Raw genomic sequence first — 20,338 nt, 5'->3', positions numbered from 1 at the left:
GTACAAACCTACGACTGTAGAAATGGCTATAGAATTAGAAGAGGTAGGATCACCCACAATCCCTACAACTGGAGGAGTTCCTACACAGTTCTCCTCTATTGTTAATTGCTCTTCTTGACCACTGACTAAGGTCAGTGCTGCACGAAATCCAATTCGTAGTTGAAAGCAGTTATCATACAGACTGTATCCCAGAGTCACATTAGGCAGCAGGTTGGAGTTTCTGTTGATCTCATCAATAGCAAAGGCCATGGTCTGAGCCTGTATGAATCCTAGAACATTAAAACTAACACAAACTACTATTAAAAATACTTAGGTATACAAAGGTATACATTTCACAACTGGAGATACTGTCAAGACTGTCAGACTCACCCATAGCAGTTAGGCAGCTGTGACTCTGAGATAAAAGTCAGGTCAGGATCAGTAGAGAAGAAGTGGATTGCAAAAAGTCCACCAATAATCACATCACCAGTTTTGTGCATCCCATTTCGGTTTAACTGTTCCTGTAACTGACAAGAGGAGGAATAAAGAGAGGTGGACACAGCAGAGAATAAGCAGCAGTACAACATTAGTGAGAGCAACCTATTGTCTAAAATAACCCTCATGACTCTGCTCTGATTCAGCCCTTTACTGAGTTTACCGACTTATGTCAAAGTTTTATCTTGCACATAACCTATCAGAGCAGAATAACAATCTGTAGGGACAGGTCCTCAGTAATGTCATTTACATGTGTCATGTCATGCAGTTGGCGCATGCCCATTGCTGCCTCTCTTTATATTGCCAATATACATGTTTGATTATACATGTACTACACATGCTGATGTTCCACAGTCTGTCTAATATATTTAAAGAATGTGTGTGACCTATTTACTCTTTCTGATTGGCCGTAAATGTGCAGTGAAAATGCACAGGGTGAGGCAGAAAGTACTGTGCAGTTCTGTGCGGGTGAGGCACAGCTCCGTCAGAGCTGAGGCACAACTCATCGCTGCCTCACCTCACAGTTCTACTGTGTATTTGAACAGGAAATGCATAAATTCAGCGATTTTGACCATAGAAATGTTGAAATACATATAGAAAACCAGGAGGTATTCTTGGAAGAAGGATAGGTGCAAGGACTGGTCTATACTTTTAATTGTAGGTTTATTTTAACAGGGAGTGACATATGTCCAATGTTTTAAAATGGAGGATAATTATTAGTACTGACCTGCCAAAACGGTCACTTCACACTCCTATATGAATGCTCAGACAGGCATATATGATTACAGTGCGACAGTAACACCATATGTAAGTTAAGTACTGTGCTTGTGTTAGTGTTGTAAGCTACTGCTAGAAGTACTGCCAGAAATGGATATACATATGTTACACTGTAACATATAGTATATCATGTATATCATATAAAACAGTGTGAGTGTAAACAAACATAAAAGTGTAACAGTTCCACTCATAGACACTTGTTGCTTTTATTGAAGCTAAGATTTCAACAATCTTTTAGTCTGAACAAAAGTTTCAAGTTTCAAGGATTGCCAGAAATGGTAACAAAAAAATGAGGCCGGTACCAATATAACCAAGTAAAACTGCAAAACTAATTTTAGACCAAACTACACACTCCTAAATGTACACTCATATCACTGTCCCTCTCTGCTGTACAGCACCAGCTTAAGCTCCTTCAATGGCCTCGGACGCTGCTGGGCCCTGCCACCCGTCTTGGACACAAGCAAGTGGGCTTCAAAGATAAGGTAACCACTTGGTTTTGACTGCCCACAAAAACCTTGAATACCTCTGCACCACCAAAAGATTGAACTCTCACCTGGTCCCTCTTTTTCACCTGGTTATGTGTCACCTTTTCCTACCATATGGGGTCCCACAATGCCAGATGTCCTGTCCTGGAGGATTCTGCTGAGGAACCACCTACCCTCCTTGTGTAATTGCCACCCTGACCTTGATAATGTACCATACAATATCTGACTAAATATAATAGGTAAAAGACTGTTTATTGTGTTTAGTGTTAGCATTTAGCCAAAGCAGTTGTTGGGTGTGGAGGTGGGTGTGGTTTGGGGCCCGGTTGTTGGACAGAGAGAGAGACATGGCAGAGTTATCAAAGCAGAGTGTTAACCACATTACTTTGTGATCCCACGACCCATGATGGCTTTCTTTGTGTTTCTTTCTGGTCTCACAAGGATTATATAACATTTGGGTCCAAACAGTGCCACCAAGAGGCCAAAACTGGAGGCTAGGATGGCAAATACTTCCACTGCATCTGCATATTTGCCTGGAGAGTTGATGTAAGCAGGGACAAAGGCCACCCACACTGCACAGAAGATCAGCATGCTGAAAGTGATGAATTTGGCCTCATTGAAACTGTCTGGAAGATTCCTTGCTAGAAAAGCTAACAAACAACTGAGGACAGCCAGTAAACCAATATAACCAAGTAAAACTGCAAAACCAACCGTGGACCCAACTATACACTCATAAACTATCTTGTCACTGTGATACTGGGTGTTTTTATGAGGCACTGGTGAAGCAGAGACAAGCCAGGCAGTGCAGATTGCTGCTTGAACTGAAGTCAGAACCAGAACTGTCCCTCTCTGCTGCACAGCACCAAACCACTTCAGACTGGACTCACCTCCTGGTTTGGAGGCCCTGAACACAGCCAGAACCACTATGGTTTTCACCAGGATACATGAGACACAAAGCACAAAGCTGATGCCAAATGCTGCATGTCTTAGTTGACAAGTCCATAATCTGGGTCGTCCAATGAAGAGCAACGAACACAAGAAACACAATTTGAGTGACACCAGGAGAAGAAAACTGAGTTCTGAATTGTTGGCACGAACTATAGGTGTGCTGTGATGATGGATGAAGATGCCCAGAACAACAACACATATAAATGTTCCCAACAGTGAGGTGGTTGTCAAGCAGATACCCAGAGGCTCATGGTAGGAGAGGAACTCTGTTTTCTTAGGAACACAGTGGTCACGCTGGGGGCTGGACCAGAAATCTTCTGGACAACTGGTGCACTCCATGGAATCTGAGAAAAGTGATGAGATACATGTTCATATAACATCTCTGACCTGTGATGTTTAAAACTTAACACTCACCAGTTGTATTGCTGATCTTTCCCTCAGAACAAGGAACACAGTCAAAACAACACTCAGGTTCCCCCTTCTGTCTGGCCATGCGGGTACCTGGAGCACAGCTCTCACTGCACACTGACCGAGGAGGCTGTGAGGAGAAATATTAGGATCTGTAATTTTATCCTATGTGAGTCTCTCCATCCTTTCGCTTTCGATGTTTCCTCTCTACAGGGTCTTTGTAATCTTGTGTTCAAACTTATGTGGAGTTTATCTCACATCACCTGGCAAAAGCAGTGGTTTCTCACCTTGTAGACATTGTACAGATAAGGGTGTCACCACATGTTCTTACACAACTTCAGGCAAGTCCATGGTAATTGTGTTCTTCTTTTCCAAAACAAGAGGGTCCCACCAACTAGACTAGAAAGACTAGACTAGTAAATGTTGTGTTACATAAAGCTTAAGCATTTTATGAGTATGGTCCACAGCCAAAAAAAATGCAGGAGTGTACATGCATGTCCATGAGGGTTTTGTCTTCATGGATTAAGAGGGCCTTCAGAGCTGACAACAGAGGAGGAGGTGCAAACGACACAGGGACTATTGAGGTTCAAGATCAGGGAGGCCAAGGACAATTACAGGAGGAAGCTGGAGTGGAAACTCCAGCAAAGCAACATGAGAGAGGTTTGGAGTGGTATGAAGACCATCACTGGTTTCAGGTCATCCAAAAGCAAGGGAGCTGAAGGTGGTGAGGACAGGGCCAACATACTGAATTTGTTTTTCAACAGATTCCATATTGCAGTGACTGCTCTCAATCCCACAGGCTTACCTGTATTCGGCCTGCAACCACTAGCTACTCCACTCTCTCTCCCTCCTCCTCCTCCTCACTTCAACATTGCCTCCTGCCTCCTGAAGGACCAGGACTACAAATACCTGGGAGTCCACTTTGACGACTAACTGGACTGTGCTCTTTAATTTTATTTTTAAAATGTTTTGAGCTCTTTCTTGTACACTTCTGGTAAGCTTCTAATTAGAAGGTTTACTTTGGTGGTTTGGTTGCTTTCATTTCTGTAAGCTATTGATTCTGACATGGAGCAACTGTGATGAAACAATTTCCTCCGGGATAATAAAAGTATTCTGACTCTGATTCTGATTGTCAGGGCCATCACACACATTGGTGGATGACACCAATTATGTCAGATGGACCACAGCAAACCTATTTGGATGAAGTAGTATGACTCTAGACCAATGAGTGGGGGAAAGAGTGAGTTATCTAACACAATTAAGAAATAACCTGTTTGGATTCAAAGTTCCAGAAGATTTTGTCTTCATCCAGTGAGAGTTCTTCACCTTTGAAGGCTGACATCTGAACCTCACCCACTCTCTGAACTTTAGTTCTTCCATCAGGGAGCCACACCCAGTTTATGATGTCATATACAGGTAAGGCATCACCATTCTCATCAAATGATACTTGATCACCAAATGTTGTGGTGAAGTTGACTTTTTTCAAGTAATATACAAGCTTTGGATAATAGAATCAGACATAGAAGAAAAACAAGAACAAAAACTACAATTACTGCCCAGTTAATTGTTTGCCTCAGCTGACTAATTTCTCATATAACATATGTTAACACATGTTGACTTACAGGGAATTTATGTATGAGTGTTTGTGCCAAAGTTGACAGGATTTACTAAAGATAACTGACTGACAACTTGAAAAATGCCTCTGGTCTTAGCTGTTACCAGTGCTGAGGAATGAAAATAAAACCGTGCAGATGGATTTTACTTCTATTTAGCCTATTCATCAAGTTGTTCATAACTTTTATTTTATGTATTAACTTATATAAAGAAAATATTTGTGTGACAGTGTATTTGAGAACCCAGCAGTACAGATAAATCATTAAAAACATTTTTAAAGTTTCCATTAAAGAATTTAATTTCATGTCATATCACATGACTACGACATACTTACACTTTGACCTGGTATTACAATACACTGTCTAATGTATAGGGAAAGTGAGATGCTTCATTAATGTATTAACTTCTTACAATTAATTAAAATCTGAAAGAAATACAAATGATTAAGTGAAATTGAGAGTTGAGTGTAAACTGATATCTCACCTGCCATGGCTCCAGTCTTTGTAAATGAGCACAGGTGTTGTTACTGAAAGGTCCTCTCCCTGGCTCACACTGCAGCATGTCATCAAGAGCATATGCCAGAGCGTACACAGCCTTATACACATTATACTCTGGCCTGAGGTTTGAAACATCAAATAACTCAGTCTCCACATTCTCTATAACTTCCTGTCCAGTGCATAATTCTCCTCCAGCTTCCACCCAACCTGCTGGAGGTGGTGCAAATCTACACTTAAATGTGTGTTCCCAAAACTGATTCACCTGCAGTTAAGTTAATTTTAAAATGAATGACAGTATATTATTTTGAGAAATTCAAAGTCAAAGTGAAACTCTCACCATGCTGTTTCCATCTGTGTTGCTGTGATGTAGTTCAGGACGTATTTGTAACAGGAAGTCCCTAAGCCCTGGTATTTCTCCTCGGCGGATAGAGATGCCCAGTGTTCCACCCAGGTACGGCATGAAGTGAGGAGCCTGGAGCACATCAACTGATGACAAGGCTTCACTGGCCATCCACTGCAGGCCTGTCACATTCTGCTTCACCACCTGTTCATCGCAACAAGTATAAACATTCATTCCACTAAAGTAATATGTAGTTTTGACAGTTGTCATACACAAACCTGTTACACACCTGTTTCCATGCAAATTTTAATTAGTCCTGGTAAACAAACAGTGGCCCAGGACTTGCTACAGCAATCTTGCTCAGCCAACAGCTCTGTCCATCCTGGAGAAAGACCTCAATAAAACCTTCAGAGGACAAAACTCCCACAAAGCTGCTGGCCCTGACTCAGACTTCCCCTTCATCTTGAAGCACTGCGCTGACCAAATTTTTTTTTTGAAGAGCTGTCATGTACCTGCTTGCTTCAAGGCCTCCACCATCATTCCAGTCCCCAAAAAAAACAAGGATCACAGGACTAAATGACTACAGAACCTGTCACCCTGACCTCGGTGGTAATGAAGTCCTTCAAGCACCTTAAAACTGAGTATGTCTTTCTGGCACAGCATTAAAATGGTTTGAACCCGACCTGAAAGACAGGGACTTATTTGTGTCTATAGGTAATTACACGTCTGAGCATGCAAAAATTACATGTCGAGTTCCTCAAGGCTCCATTTTGGGGCCTCTTCTGTTTAACAGCTATATGCTCCCACTGGCTCAGATCATGAAAAGCAACAAAATATGTTACCATAGCTATGCAGACGACACACCACTTTGCATAACAATATCATCAGGAGACTATAGCCCAATACAAGCACTGAGTAGATGCATTGAGCAAATTAATGATTGGATGGAGCAGAATTTTCACCAATTGAATAAAGAAAAAACAGAAATTATCATTTTTGGAGCCAAGGAGAAATGATTAAAAGTTAGTACCCAGCTTCAAATGGTAATGCTAAAAACCACAAACCAAGCCAGAAACTTAGGGGTTGTCATGGACTCAGACCTGAACTTCAACAGCCACATTAAAACATATTTATACATACGTTATAAATTCCGCCTACTACCACCTAAAGAATATATCAATGTCTCAGCAGGATTTTGAAAGACTTGTCCATGCATTTATCTTTAGCAGGCTGGACTATTGTAACTGTGTCCTTACAGGTCTCCCCAAAAAGTAAATCAGACAGCTGCAGTTAATTCAGAATGCTCCAGTTCTGAAGCCCTTACACTGGCTTCCTGTGTATCAAAGAATTGACTGAAATATTATTGTTGGTCTACAAAGTGCTGAATGGTTTAGAGCCCAAAATACATCTGTGATCTTCTGCTTAGCTACAATCCATTCAGGACTCTTAGATCGTCTGGGACAGGTCTGCTCTGTGTACCCAGAGTCAGAACTAAACATGGAGAGGCAGTGTTGCAGGTGCGAGCACGTCAGCCGCTGGAAACACCGGCACACTAGCATCTTCAGCACCGCCTCCCTCTTCCTCCCTCCCTAGTTTTCCATCGTGATAAATCATTACATTGATTAACTCAATGGGCTCTGTCTGCTTATTCTGTGTGTAATGCGTGTGTAACTGGATCATGACGTGTGACACTGACAAATTGTTGAAATGATCTGTAACCTCTCTGTTACAGATCTGTAACAGAGATGATCTGTAACCTTCACATTTGATTGGATGTACTGTATAAAGAAAAGGTGCGTAGGAGTCGGCATAGGCGTTTTCTAAATCTGAGAATTTCTTTGGGTTGATACTTTTCAAATTTTTTGTGTACACCATTTTTCAGTATGAAAGTTGCGCACTCTTTTATACATGAGGCCCCTGGTGCAGTCAAAACAACTTAGAGCTCAACAATCTACAAAACAGTTGAAAGGCGCTTTATAAATCTAAGTCATTATTATTATTATTATTATAGAAAAGACAGTCAGCCCAGCCCCCATCACCCTCTGCAACTTTGCCATTTCCACCATGGACTCTCTCCGTTTCATGGGGACCATCATCAAGGACCTCAGATGGGATCAGTGCCCTCATCAAAAAAGTACAGTAGAGGATGATCCTGAGGCAGCTGAAGAAGACAATTGCCAAAGATAATGATGGTGCACTTCTCACCCCGGTCATCATCACTTTGAGACCCTTCCCTCTGGCAACAGATTGTGGTCCGGACTAAAACCTCAAGCCACAATAACAGTTTCTTCCCCTTTGATCAGTCTCATGAACAGCATCCCAGCCCTACCACCCCACCCCACACCAAAACAAAATGACAATAATTCCATTAAACCGACTGGATCTTTTGTAAATGTTTTGTTTTTCTGTTTTGGTATAAATTTTTTTGGCAACATATTTTATTTTATTCTATTTAAATACACCAAAACACCCATTCAAATTCCTTGTTTGTTTAAGTGTACTTAAAATTAAAAGTGAAATATTAGTAATGAAATCTGTTTTCCAAAGGCTAAAAGGTTTTTGCACCATATTTGTTTAAGGACTGACCTCTTTCATGAGGTTCATCATGTGACTCTTATGTGCAAACACAATCACCACTCGAGCTGTAGATTTCCTCATCACATCCACTATTCTCCTTAATTCAGCAGGGTTGTCACCCCAGGGCAAAATCTCTGTGTAAGCCAGACAACCTCCACCAGCTGGTCCAAGATCAGAGTGAAAGGATCGGGCAGCGTGGACTCCATAATCATCATCACTGATGAGCAGACCTGCCCAAGTCCAACCAAAGTGTTTTAGAATCTGAATCATAGCATTCACCTATGTGGACACAGAGCAGAGGGATTATTGCACAGGCTGGAGTCATCTTTCACTAGAAATCCTGTTACCGGTTTATCAAAGACTCATTCAGTACAGGACATTCAGGACAAATACACACGTGTACCAAACAAATTCTGTTTGTAATATACGTTCAGTTGTAACCACACTAATGCAGAGCGGAACTTAATCAAATTTCCTCCCTTTCTCCACAATGACGTAACATTATCGCCATTCTCGCATGTTTTCGTCAAGCAGTTAAAGCAACTGACTTCAGGTTAAGAGGAGTTTAACATCTAATGTTAGCACAGACAAGCAAAAAGCAAAGAAAAACAGATCAAAAATATCCAAATATACAAATACAGATAAAGCTGACATTAAAGCAGTGTTAAGAATTTGGATAAATCTCCTCTGTAATGGATTCACATTCATATTTAACAAAGAAAGATGTGTGCTTTGAAAACAGAATGAATCTGAGTACAAGCTGAGACAATTAGACTTACTGAAAAGGAAGTTGAACGTGTTCACAGATTTTCTACATGTCACACTATAATTTTTATTTGTATTATAATACCTTATTTTTCACATTCACCTCTAAGTTGTGTTTGTTGTAGGTGCCGCAGTATTTTATACATATTTTGTAATATTTCTTATCTCATTCTAGTTAAAGAAAACAATGTCCATCGTTCAGTATTGACCACTGTTATGTTTACAGTTGAGTCTGTTTAGTCTTTTAAAACTTAATTTAATTTAAACTTTTTAATGATTTAATGTTTTTTTCCTTTCTTTCTGTTCTGAAAATGTACCGAGCAGTGTCATTTGCATACTGTTTCACCCCTACTGTAAATAAGACATGACATAATTGAAGATGATGAAGATGGATTTTCACCTGAAAAGCATCACTTGGGATCGTCCTGAAGAAAGATGGAAACTTTTGTCCGTCACTCAGGCAGGAACATGTGGCAAAATAACTCACCTGCAAAAAAAGCGGACCACTTCGTTTTAGGAAGGTTAACATTTTTTCTACATTAAAGGTTGATTACTCAACCTTCGGATTTCATATTTTAAACTACATTAAATTTAACTTAAAATAATAACATTTAATTTTATTTAAATTCAGAATTTAATCAGTGTAATGATTGAGTTGAAAGACTTGAAAACTTACCAGAGGCACTCTGTACAAACCTAAGACTGTTGAAATGGCTATAGAATTTGAAGAGGTAGAATCACCCACAATCCCTAGGACTGGAGGAGTTCCTACACAGCTCTGCTCTAATGTAACTTGCTCTTCTTGACCACTGATTAAGGTCAGTGCTGCAGGAAATCCAAATCGTAATTGTAAGCAGTTATCATGCAGACTGTATCCCAGAGTCACATTAGGCAGCAGGTTGGAGTTTCTGTTGATCTCATCAATAGCAAAGGCCATGGTCTGAGCCTGTCTGAATCCTATAATATTAAAACTAACACAAACATGTAAGTGTTTACAACTCAAAACACATTACACAGTTACACATGTTTCACAACTGCAGATATTGACAGACTCACCCATAGCAGGTAGGCAGCTGTGACTCTGAGGTAAAAGTGAGGTCAGGATCAGCAGAAAAGAAGTTGATTACAAAAAGTCCACCTAGAATCACATCTCCAGTTTTGTGCATCCCATTTAGATTAAACTGTTCCTGTAACTGACAAGAGGAGGAATAAAGAGAGGAGGACACAGCAGAGTAAAAGCAGGAGAACATTAGCAAGAGCAACTTGCTGTCGAAGAATATCCTCATGACTTTCCTCTGCTTTACTCCTTTTCTGAGTTCAGTCCTTACACTGCATCACCCATTTTATTGACTCATGATAATGTTTATTTTTGCACATCACCTATCAGGGCAGAATAACTAGCAGTAGGGGCAGGTCCCCAGCAACATCATGTGTCAATTATATATCCTTATTTTGTCATTTATCTTCCGAGTGCAACTTTGTATTTTAAGTTTTAAATGACACAATTTCATTTATCAAATCAGTGTGTTTGTAAATGGATATGATAACTCAAAACTATTTTAAACTGCAGCTGGGTGGAAAGGCTGAGGCGGGAGAGTTTTTGCTTACAATTGACTATTATCTTGACACATCTCCTCAACTATCTAAATAGTCCCTTTTGGAACATGGCATCTACCAAATGACTAAATGTAATCTATTTGAACGGCATGGCTCGACTGCACTGGGTCTGGGATCGTTTCCATTGGTATAGTATAGTATAGTCATCGTAGCACGGCTACATGAAACTGCTGTGATGGCATTTCTAAAGCAGTTTGTTAATTAAAACAGAAAAGTTATCTTGTCACTGTCCCTCTCTGCTCTCCTGTGGCAGAACCAGCTTAAGCTCCTTCACTGGCCTTGGACGCTGCTGGGCCCCTGCCACCCTGGTCTACAACTTCCCCAATGGCATGCCAGAATATATCAAAAAGGAGCCTGCATTATTGACAAAGAGTTGGCTCAGCAGTTAGGGAAGGTTCCTCTGCCTCATCCAGTTTCAGCACAGACCCTCAATGGCCAAGTTCTGGGCACAGTCACACACCAGACCAGCCAGGTTCCCATGCTCCTGTCTGGCAACATCTGCAAGCATATCTAGTTCTACATCTTGGACTTTCCTTGCCAGCCACTTCTTCTGGGTTTCTCCCATCATAATCCCTTCATCAACTGGGAGACTGGTTCCATTGCTTTTGGAGAACCTTCGGTAAAAATACCTCAAGCTTGCCACCTTGCGGCTCCCCTCTCACTCCAGAGATTCTTTAGCTGACATCTCCGGTGTACCTCCTGAATCCCACGACTTCTGCTACATTTTCAGCAAAGCCAAGGTTCAGGGGCTTTCTTCAACACTCCTCATAATGCCCTTTGTTCGTCACCAATGCCCCTGCTGTTTTCCAAGATCTTGTTAATTACAAACTCAGAGACATGCTCAACTCTTTTCTCTTTCTTTATTTGGATAACATCCTCATTTTCTCCAAAAACCAAGGAGTTCCTGACACCCGTAAATGACAGCAACGCTTGCTGGGGTTTACCAATTTTTATCATTGTTTAATAATGACTGCTCTTCTCACAAGCCTCATCAGGTCCAAAGTCCCCCTTGCTCTTGACAAGGTATTCCAGAACTTGAAGTCTAGGTTTACCTTTTATGGCAGCACAGGACAGGTTTTTATCCACATCCACTGTGAGAACTAGATGCTGTTGTTGCTGTTGTTCACTTTTGCCTATAAACATTTATAATAATTCACTTTTGGTGTGTGTGTGTTGACAAGGGTTCGGGTTGGGGGGCCTGGTTTGACTTAGACAAAAGCAAGGGGGGGAAACACAACTTCTTTGTGCCGAGGCAAGTAAAGCCTGTGGAAACACACCATTTGAGGCTAAAATTCTCCCTAAAGCAGTTTGAGGAGTGCCTACATTCAAATGGCCTCATCTTCTTCAAATATTTTCAGATTCCCATGTGCTAGACGTTGATGGAAAGCTGTCTGACAGTATATTTATGAACACAGCAGTACAGAGAAATCAACATAAATTTAATTATTGCAGGATAAACTGAAAATCATTTCATTTTAAGTAACAGGAACTTACACTTTGACCTGATATTACAATCACACTTCAGAAATGTGTAAATGCCCCTTAGCCTACTTGTTCCTGGGTTTTCCATGGCTGGGCACAAATAAGTAATCATGTAAAATTACATTAACTCCCAACACCCGAATAATCGGTGGTTAGAAAAAAAGAATCTACATCAATTTAAATATTTCTTATCAACATTGTACTTTTTGACTGTATTGTGATCTAGTAATTTCAACACAATTCTAAAATGCAGAGAGAGACAGGAGTGTTAACCACATTACGTTGTGGTCCCACGGCCCATAATGGCTTTCTTTGTGTTTCTTTCAGGTCTCACAAGGATAATATAACATTTGGGTCCAAACAGCGCTACCAAGAGGCCAAAACTAGAGGCCAGGATTGCAAAAACCTCCACAGCATCTGCATATTTGCCTGGAGAGTTGATGTAAGCAGGGATAAAGGCCACCCACACTGCACAGAAGATTAGCATACTGAAAGTGATGAGTTTGGCCTCATTGAAACTGTCTGGAAGATTCCTTGCTAGAAAAGCTAACAAAAAACTGAGGACGGCCAGCAAACCAATATAACCAAGTAAAACTGCAAAGCCAACTGTGGACCCAACTACACACTCATAAACTATCTTGTCCCTGTGATAGTGGGTGTTTTTTTGTGGCATGGGTGATGCAGATACTAGCCAGGCAGTGCAGATTGCTGCTTGAACAGAAGTCAGAACCAGAACTGTCCCTCTCTGCTGCACAGCACCAAACCACTTCAGACTGGACTCACCTCCTGGTTTGGAGGCCCTGAACACAGCCAGAACCACCATGGTTTTCACCAGGATACATGAGACACAAAGCACAAAGCTGATGCCAAATGCTGCATGTCTTAGTTGGCAAGTCCATAATCGGGGTCGTCCAATGAAGAGCAATGAACACAAGAAACAGAACTTAAGTGACACTAGGAGAAGAAAACTGAGTTCTGAATTGTTGGCACGAACTATAGGTGTGCTATGATGATGGATGAAGATGCCCAGAACAACAACACAGATAAATGTGCCCAACAGTGAAGTGATTGTCAAGCAGATACCCAGAGGCTCATGGTAGGAGAGGAACTCTATTTTCTTAGGAACACAGTGGTCACGCTGGGGGCTGGACCAGAAATCTTCTGGACAACTGGAGCATTCCATGGAGTCTGAGAAAAGAGGGAAAGTGGTGAGATACATGTTTATACAACATCTCTGAACTGTGGAGTTTAATCCATGACAATCACCAGTTGTATTGCTGATCTTTCCCTCAGAACAAGGGACACAGTCAAAACAACAGTCAGGTTCCCCCTTCTTTCTGGCCATGCGGGTACCTGAAGGACAGCTCTCACTGCACACTGACCAAGGAGGCTGTGTGGAGAAAATTCTGTATCTGTTATTGTATCCTATGTGGGCTTCTCCATACTGTCCACTGATTTTGGACAGGACATCCTTGGTAAATCGATACTTTCTGGAAACATAAAGGTTAATTCTGTAAAAAAAAAAAGATGCTCCCTGTCTGCAGGGTCTTTAAGGGTCTTTGAAGGTCTTTGTAATATTGTGTTTAAACTAATGTGGAGTTGATCTCACATCACCTGACAAAAGCAGTGGTTTCTCACCAGGAGATCAGCCCCATTTGTATGTTCTTGTAGACTTTGTACAGGTGAGGGTATCACCAAATACTCTTACACAACTTCAGGCAAGAGTCCATGGTAATTCTTCAACCAAAACAAGAAGGTCCCATTAAATACACTAGAAAGTGTTGTGTTACATGAAGCTTAAGCATTTGGTGATTACGGTCTACAGCCAAAAAAAAAGCAGGAGTGTACATGTATGTCTATGAAGGTGCCATCATGCACATGGGTGGATGACATCATACATGTGAGATGGACCATAGCAAACCTCTTTGGCCAGAGTCTGAGATATTTCAAATTGGAAAAACTGACTGATTTTATGTGTGTGTTATGTGTGTGTCAAATGATGATGGACTGCATGATGACATGCAGTCCACTTTGGGACTTCCATGGACAGCAAAGTGGTGAAGCCATCCACAGAAAGGACCAGATTTCCAAACTTGTGGAGGAGATACTTAGGAGCAACAGCAATCAACTCAGTGTTCCACTTGTTTAGTTGCAGCAGAAGTCAACCAAGATTTAATTTCCGACAAACAGTTGATAAGAGATTGTGGAGGAACTGAGTGGATGGAGATGTGCTGAGATAGGGTTCATGAAGGGTTTGTCAGTGCCATCATGCACATGGGTTGATGACATCATTCATGTGAGATGGACCATAGCAAACATCTGTGGACTCAGAGAAAAGGTATGACTCTAGACCAGTGAGTGGGGAAAGAGATAGTAATCTAAAACAATTAAGAAATAACCTGTTTGGATTCAAAGTTCCAGAAGATTTTGTCTTCATCCAGTGTGAGTTCTTCACCTTTGAAGGCTGACCTCTTAACCTCACCCACTCTATGAACTTTAGTTCTTCCATCAGGGAGCCACACCCAGTTCATGACGTCATATACAGGTAAGGCATCACCATTCTCATCAAATGACACTTGATCACCAAATGTTGTGGTGAAAGTGACTTTTTCCAAGTAATACACAAGCTTTGGATAATAGAATAGGACACAAAAGGAACACAAGAACAAAAACTACAATCATTGCTCAGCAGTTGTTTGCCTCAGCTGACCAACAGATTCACAGGTTTCTCATATAACATGTGAACGTTGACTCAGAGGGAATTTATTCACGACTGTGCCAATGTTGACAGCATTTGCTAAAGATAACTGACTGATAACTTGAAAACAATGCATCTGGCCTGAGCTGTTACCAGTGCTGAAGAGGGAAAATAAGAGTACAGATGGAATTTACATCTATTTAGTATAGCTTCTACATCAACTTGTTTTTAACTTTCATTTTATGTATTTAACTTGTATAAAGCTAATGTGTGTGACAGTATATTTGTAAACACAGCAGTAAAGAGAAATCAACATAAATATAATTATTGCAGGATAAACTACTATAAATATCACACCTGCCATGGCTCCAGTCTTTGTAAATGAGCACAGGTGTTGTTGCTGAAAGGTCCTCTCCCTGGCTCACACTGCAGCATTTCATCAAGAGCATATGCCAGAGCGTACACAGCCTTATACACATTATACTCTGGCCTGAGGTTTGAAACATCAAATAACTCAGTCTCCACATTCTCTATAACTTCCTGTCCAGTGCATAATTCTCCTCCAGCTTCCAACCAACCTGCTGGAGGTGGTGCAAATCTACACTGGAATGTGTGTTCCCAAAACTGATTCACCTGCAGTTAAGTTCATTTTTAGATTAATGCCAGTATATTATTCTCACAAATTCAAAGTCACAGGGCAACTCTCACCATGCTGTTTCCATCTTTGCTGCTTTGATGTAGGTCAGGACGTATTTGTGACAGGAAGTCCCTGATTCCTGCTATTTCTCCTCGACGGATGGCAATGCCCAGTGTTCCACCCAGGTATGTCATGAAGTGAGGAGTCTGGAGCACATCAAGTGATGACCAGGCTTCACTGGCCATCCACTGCAGGCCTGTCACATTCTGCCTCACCACCTGTATATTGCATTGTAACAAGTATAAAAGTTAATTATTGTTTTACACACTATTCCATGCAAATTTGAATTAGTCCTGGTAAACAAACAATGGCCCAGGACTTGCTAAGGCAATCTAGGAACCTGTCCTCCAATGAAAAGCACATATAGCTTGTATGCAGGAATCACGACCTATGCCTACGTTTTCAAAACCAGCGCCCCTAGCGGTTGTATACATGACAGCAACCTGGTACCTTGGAAGTGGTATCTGGTAGCGAGAGCACTGCGCCCGAGTGTGGTCGACAAGGGTTTGACTCCCTAACTATACCTCCTTTTTAATATTTTTTTTAATTTTTACTGCCTAACCCTGTCTTTTTTGCCCTAACCCTAACCCTAACCCCAGTAAAATCTGTGCATATTCAAGTTGAAAAATACTGCACCAGTGTAGTAAAAACATACCTTTAGGTCATATTCAGGGCTTGGAAAAAACGACCCATAGTTACGTTTCAGTTGGAGGACAGGTTGCAATCTAGCCCAGCCAGCCCCACCCACATACACCTCAGCAACAACAACAGCTCTGTCCATCATGGAAAGAGACCAAACTTCAAAGGACAAACCTCCCACAAAGCTGCTGGCCATATCTCCCCCTTCACCTTGAAGCACCGTGCTGACCAAATGTCTCCAGTTTTTTCACATTTTTTTTCATATATTTAACACCTCATTGAAGACATGTCATGTACCTGCTTACTTTAAGCCTTCACCATCATCCCAGTCCCCCAAACAAGGATCAAAAGGACTAAATGACTACAGAACCTGTCACCCTGACCTTGGTGGTAATAAAGTCCTTCAAGCGCCTTGTGCTGTCCCACCTTAAAACCATCACATACCCTTTGCTGGACCCCTTGCAGTTCGCCTAAAGAGCCAAGAGGTTGAGATAATGCTGTTAACCTGGCCCTCCACTTCATCCGGCAGCACTAGTACTCAGCAGGAACCTATTCAAGGCTCTGCTTTTAATACAGTGATCCCATTTCTGCTACAGGACAAGCTCTCCCAGCTGATCGTGCCCAACTCCACCTGAAGGTGGATCACAGACTTCCTGTCTCACAGGAAGCAGCAGGTGAAGCTGAGAAAACAGTGGACTCATCTCAGGTGGGGACGAGTCCACCTTCACGTGGGAGGTTACCTAACCCTAACCAGTCAAAATAACTTAGAGCTCAACGTTATAGTGGAGATGGTTGTGGACTACAGTAAGACGCTGTTAGCCCTGCCCTCATCACCCTCTGCAATTCTGCCATTTCCACCATGGACTCTCTCCGCTTCCTGGGGACCTTCATCACACAGGACATCAAATGGGAGCTGAACATCAGCAAGAGCAGACTGCAGCATATCATCCTCTCTGCAGAGAAGGTGATTGGCTGCAACCTCCCATCTCTCCATGACCTGAACCTCCAGGACCCTAAAGCGTACAGCGACACTCATGGCCGACCTCTCTCACTCTCTTTGAGACTCTTCCCTCTGGCAACAGGCTACAGTTTCAGTTTCTTCCCCTCTGCTCAGTCTCATAAACAGCATCCCTGCAATAAAGCATATAAATTCATACCAGTTAAATGTAGTTTCCACAGTTGATGTCATACACAAACGTGTTTTATACACTATATTATAGATATTAGTATAAATAACAAAATCTGTTTTTCAAATGCTAAAAGGGTTTTGCAACATATCTCTTTAAGGACTGACCTCTTTCATGAGGTTCATCATGTGACTCTTATGTGCAAACACAATCACCACTCGAGCTGTAGATTTCCTCATCACATCCACTATTCTCTTTAGTTCAGCAGGGTCGTCACCCCAGGGCAAGATCTCTGTGTAAGCCAGACAACCTCCACCAACTGGACCCAGATCAGAGTGAAAGGATCGGGCAGCGTGGACTCCATAATCATCATCACTGATGAGCAGACCAGCCCAAGTCCAGCCAAAGTGTTTTAGAATCTGAATCATAGCATTCACCTATGTGGACACAGAGCAGAGGGATTAGTGCACAGGCTGGAATCATCTTTCACTAGAAATCCTGTTACCGGTTCATCAAAGACTTATTCGGTACAGGACGTTCGGTACAAATACACAAACATTTTTGGTATACACGTGTATACTTTTTCCCATGTCTCGTTCTTTGCACTCGTGTCCAACGCGTCGGAGTGTTTGGCTCTCGGTGAGTAGGACTGTTTTGATTTAATTAACTGCTGTGTTAGATACATTTTTAGGGCATATTATGTAAGCGATTTATGTAGTGTTATATGTTTATTATTTTCTTTAATTCTTCTGGGAAATTATATGTAGTGTAGTCTTGGTAGTACAATTTGCCCAGTCATAATTCTTTGGTTCATTTTGTGTTTCATTACTCTGTGGTTATTAATTTATTTATTTGAGTTATTAGTGGTATTTTCTTGGTTTTTACTTATTCTGGGCAATATATATTTTGTTTAGATTGAATATAATTTGCCCAGTCCTATTATAATCCTGAGCTTGTTTTGTGTGATTAATTTCTGTATCTGGTTTTAGTGCTGAGGCCGGTGGTGGTGCTGGTGTCCTGGGTGAAGGTGTCTGTTTTTTCTGCGTGCTGTGTCCCCTGGGATTTTGGTATTCACTGTGTGTGCCTGTCACACACAGTGATTTGAGTATTTTTAATTTAGACTCCTCCCCTCACTAGTTTCACTTCACCATAAGCCTCAGCCTGAACAGATTTATGTTTGGTTTGAATGAACAAATTGTGCTTTTAAAAGATTTATTAAAGTGTGCATTATTTTAACATTTTGAACCACGTCTCCTGCGTCTTAAGTCGAATTTACGTGTCCTTCAATTGGGGGAAAATAAATCTTTGGGTGAAAGTCCCAAAGTGGCATTGTCAGTAACCAGTAGGCTATGAGCTGGACCTCGTATGTCGTATTAATCAATATTCCATAACTTAGTTAGGTTTCCTCCTTACACACACCACAAAGAGCAGAACTTAATCACATTTCCTCGTTCCCCCCCGACAGCGAATCATTATCGCCATTCTCGTATATTTCTGTCAAACAGTTTCAGGAACCAGTTTAAGAGGAGTTTAACATCTAACGTTAGCACAGACAAGCCTTGTACGGAGAATGCAAGTGCGAAGCAAGAGCCTGAGGAGCCACCAAGCTCCTTCAGGTCTGCTGTCTGCTGGAAAACTATGATTTCCTAATGAACTACAGCAGCAGTGGTGACAAAGACAATGTGACATCACTGTTCAGCTGAAATTGGCTGTGCCCCTGGTGATACACCAAACATGATAACTATCACCTGTGGATAGCAAAGGTACAAGGAAAAAACAGAGTGCAAAATCTGTGCAAATGCCGATAAAGCTGATATTATAGCGGTATTAAGAATTTGGACACATCTCTGTAATGGATTCACATTCATATTTAACAAAGAAAGTGTGCTTTGAAAACACAATGAATCTGAGTACAAGCTGTGACCGACTTACTGAATGTGAAGTTAAAAATGTTCAATTTTCTAAATGGTGCACTAAAATTAATCTTTATTTTTTATTATAATATTTACTTTTTATTTATTTGAAAACCTTCACATTCACCTCTAAGTTGTGTTTGTTGTAGGTGCAGCAATATTTTATATATCGTTTGTAATCATTCTTACCTTATTCTTATTAAAAAACAATGTCCTTCATTCAGGTATCTATGGGCAATTAGCCACTGTTATGTCTGTTTAGTCTTTTTAAACTTAATTTAAATGTGTGTATTTCACATTCCTTTCTAATTTGAACATTTACCAAACCAGAAGATGGATTTTCACCTGAAAAGCATCACTTGGGATCGTCCTGAAGAAAGATGGAAACTTTTGTCTGTCACTCAAGCAGGAACATGTGGCAAAATAACTCACCTGCAAAAAAGCAAACCACTTCTTCTAAGAAAGGTTAACATATTTTCTATAATACACAACAACTTTAAATAATGAAATTCTATTTAAATTGAATAGAATTTAATCACTGTAATGACTGAGTTGAAAGACTTAAAACTTACCAGAGGCACCCTGTATAAACCTAAGACTGTAGAAATGGCTATAGAATTTGAAGAGGTAGAATCACCCACAATCCCTAGGACTGGAGGAGTTCCTACACAGTTCTCCTCTAATGTAACTTGCTCTTCTTGACCACTGACTAAGGTCAGTGCTGCACGAAATCCAATTCCGAGTTGGACGCAGTTATCATACAGACTGTATCCCAGAGTCACATTAGGCAGCAGGTTGGAGTTTCTGTTGATCTCATCAATAGCAAAGGCCATGGTCTGAGCCTGTCTGAATCCTATAATATTAAAACTAACACAAACATGTAAGTGTTTACAACCCAAAATACCTTAAACAATTAAACATGTTTCACAACTGCAGATATTGACAGACTCACCCATAGCAGGTAGGCAGCTGTGACTCTGAGGTAAAAGTCAGGTCAGGATCAGCAGAAAAGTAGTTGATTGCAAAAAGTCCACCTATAATCACATCTCCAGTTTTGTGCATCCCATTTAGATTAAACTGTTCCAGTAACTGACAAGAGGAGGAATAAAGAGAGGAGGACATAGCGGAGTAAAAGCAGGAGAACATTAGCAAGAGCAACTTGCTGTCAAAGAATATCCTCATGACTTTCCTCTGCTTTACCCCTTTTCTGAGTTCAGTCCTTTCACTGCAACACCCATTTTATTGACGACTCATGATAATGTTTATTCTTGCACATCACCTAT

At 41.1% G+C, this 20,338-nt stretch overlaps 2 protein-coding genes across 2 annotated transcripts; both read right to left on the bottom strand.

The window, feature by feature from the left end:
• Positions 1 to 1,437: 1,437 nt before the first annotated feature.
• LOC122767078 (extracellular calcium-sensing receptor-like) lies at positions 1,438 to 9,998 on the bottom strand. Its single transcript, XM_044022423.1, has 9 exons — positions 9,939 to 9,998; positions 9,559 to 9,839; positions 9,283 to 9,369; positions 8,127 to 8,396; positions 5,538 to 5,744; positions 5,187 to 5,462; positions 4,360 to 4,587; positions 3,096 to 3,219; positions 1,438 to 3,025 (listed from the first exon to the last, which is right to left on the bottom strand). Exons 1-9 carry the CDS (start codon positions 9,940 to 9,942, stop codon positions 2,115 to 2,117), a joined length of 2,388 nt encoding a protein of 795 aa, XP_043878358.1. The 5' UTR covers positions 9,943 to 9,998; the 3' UTR covers positions 1,438 to 2,114.
• A 1,921-nt stretch (positions 9,999 to 11,919) lies between these two features.
• LOC122767071 (extracellular calcium-sensing receptor-like) lies at positions 11,920 to 20,338 on the bottom strand. The gene is made up of 9 exons (XM_044022416.1): positions 20,008 to 20,338; positions 19,628 to 19,922; positions 19,401 to 19,487; positions 17,310 to 17,579; positions 15,379 to 15,594; positions 15,037 to 15,303; positions 14,381 to 14,608; positions 13,248 to 13,371; positions 11,920 to 13,169 (listed from the first exon to the last, which is right to left on the bottom strand). Exons 1-9 carry the CDS (start codon positions 20,235 to 20,237, stop codon positions 12,259 to 12,261), a joined length of 2,628 nt encoding a protein of 875 aa, XP_043878351.1. The 5' UTR covers positions 20,238 to 20,338; the 3' UTR covers positions 11,920 to 12,258.

The sequence above is a fragment of the Solea senegalensis genome, linkage group LG3 (assembly GCF_019176455.1).
Source record: "Solea senegalensis isolate Sse05_10M linkage group LG3, IFAPA_SoseM_1, whole genome shotgun sequence".
In the NCBI taxonomy this organism is placed as follows: Eukaryota; Metazoa; Chordata; class Actinopteri; order Pleuronectiformes; family Soleidae; genus Solea; species Solea senegalensis.
Note: the sequence above shows the minus strand (reverse complement) of the source record. Positions and strands in the feature narration are given on the sequence as shown.

Excerpts from the sequence above, each read along its gene's own strand:
- LOC122767078 (XM_044022423.1), bottom strand. Across the intron at positions 8,397-9,282 it reads TCCCAAGTGATGCTTTTCAG|GTGAATGCTATGATTCAGAT; the intron begins GTGAAAATCCAT and ends GTGTCCACATAG. Across the intron at positions 5,463-5,537 it reads ACACAGATGGAAACAGCATG|GTGAATCAGTTTTGGGAACA; the intron begins GTGAGAGTTTCA and ends ACTTAACTGCAG.
- LOC122767071 (XM_044022416.1), bottom strand. The coding sequence starts at position 20,237 with ATGAGGATATTCTTTGACAGCAAGTTGCTCTTGCTAATGTTCTCCTGC. Across the intron at positions 15,304-15,378 it reads GAAACAGCATGGTGAGAGTT|TTTTGGGAACACACATTCCA; the intron begins GCCCTGTGACTT and ends CAGGTGAATCAG. Across the intron at positions 14,609-15,036 it reads AAAGACTGGAGCCATGGCAG|CTTGTGTATTACTTGGAAAA; the intron begins GTGTGATATTTA and ends TATTATCCAAAG.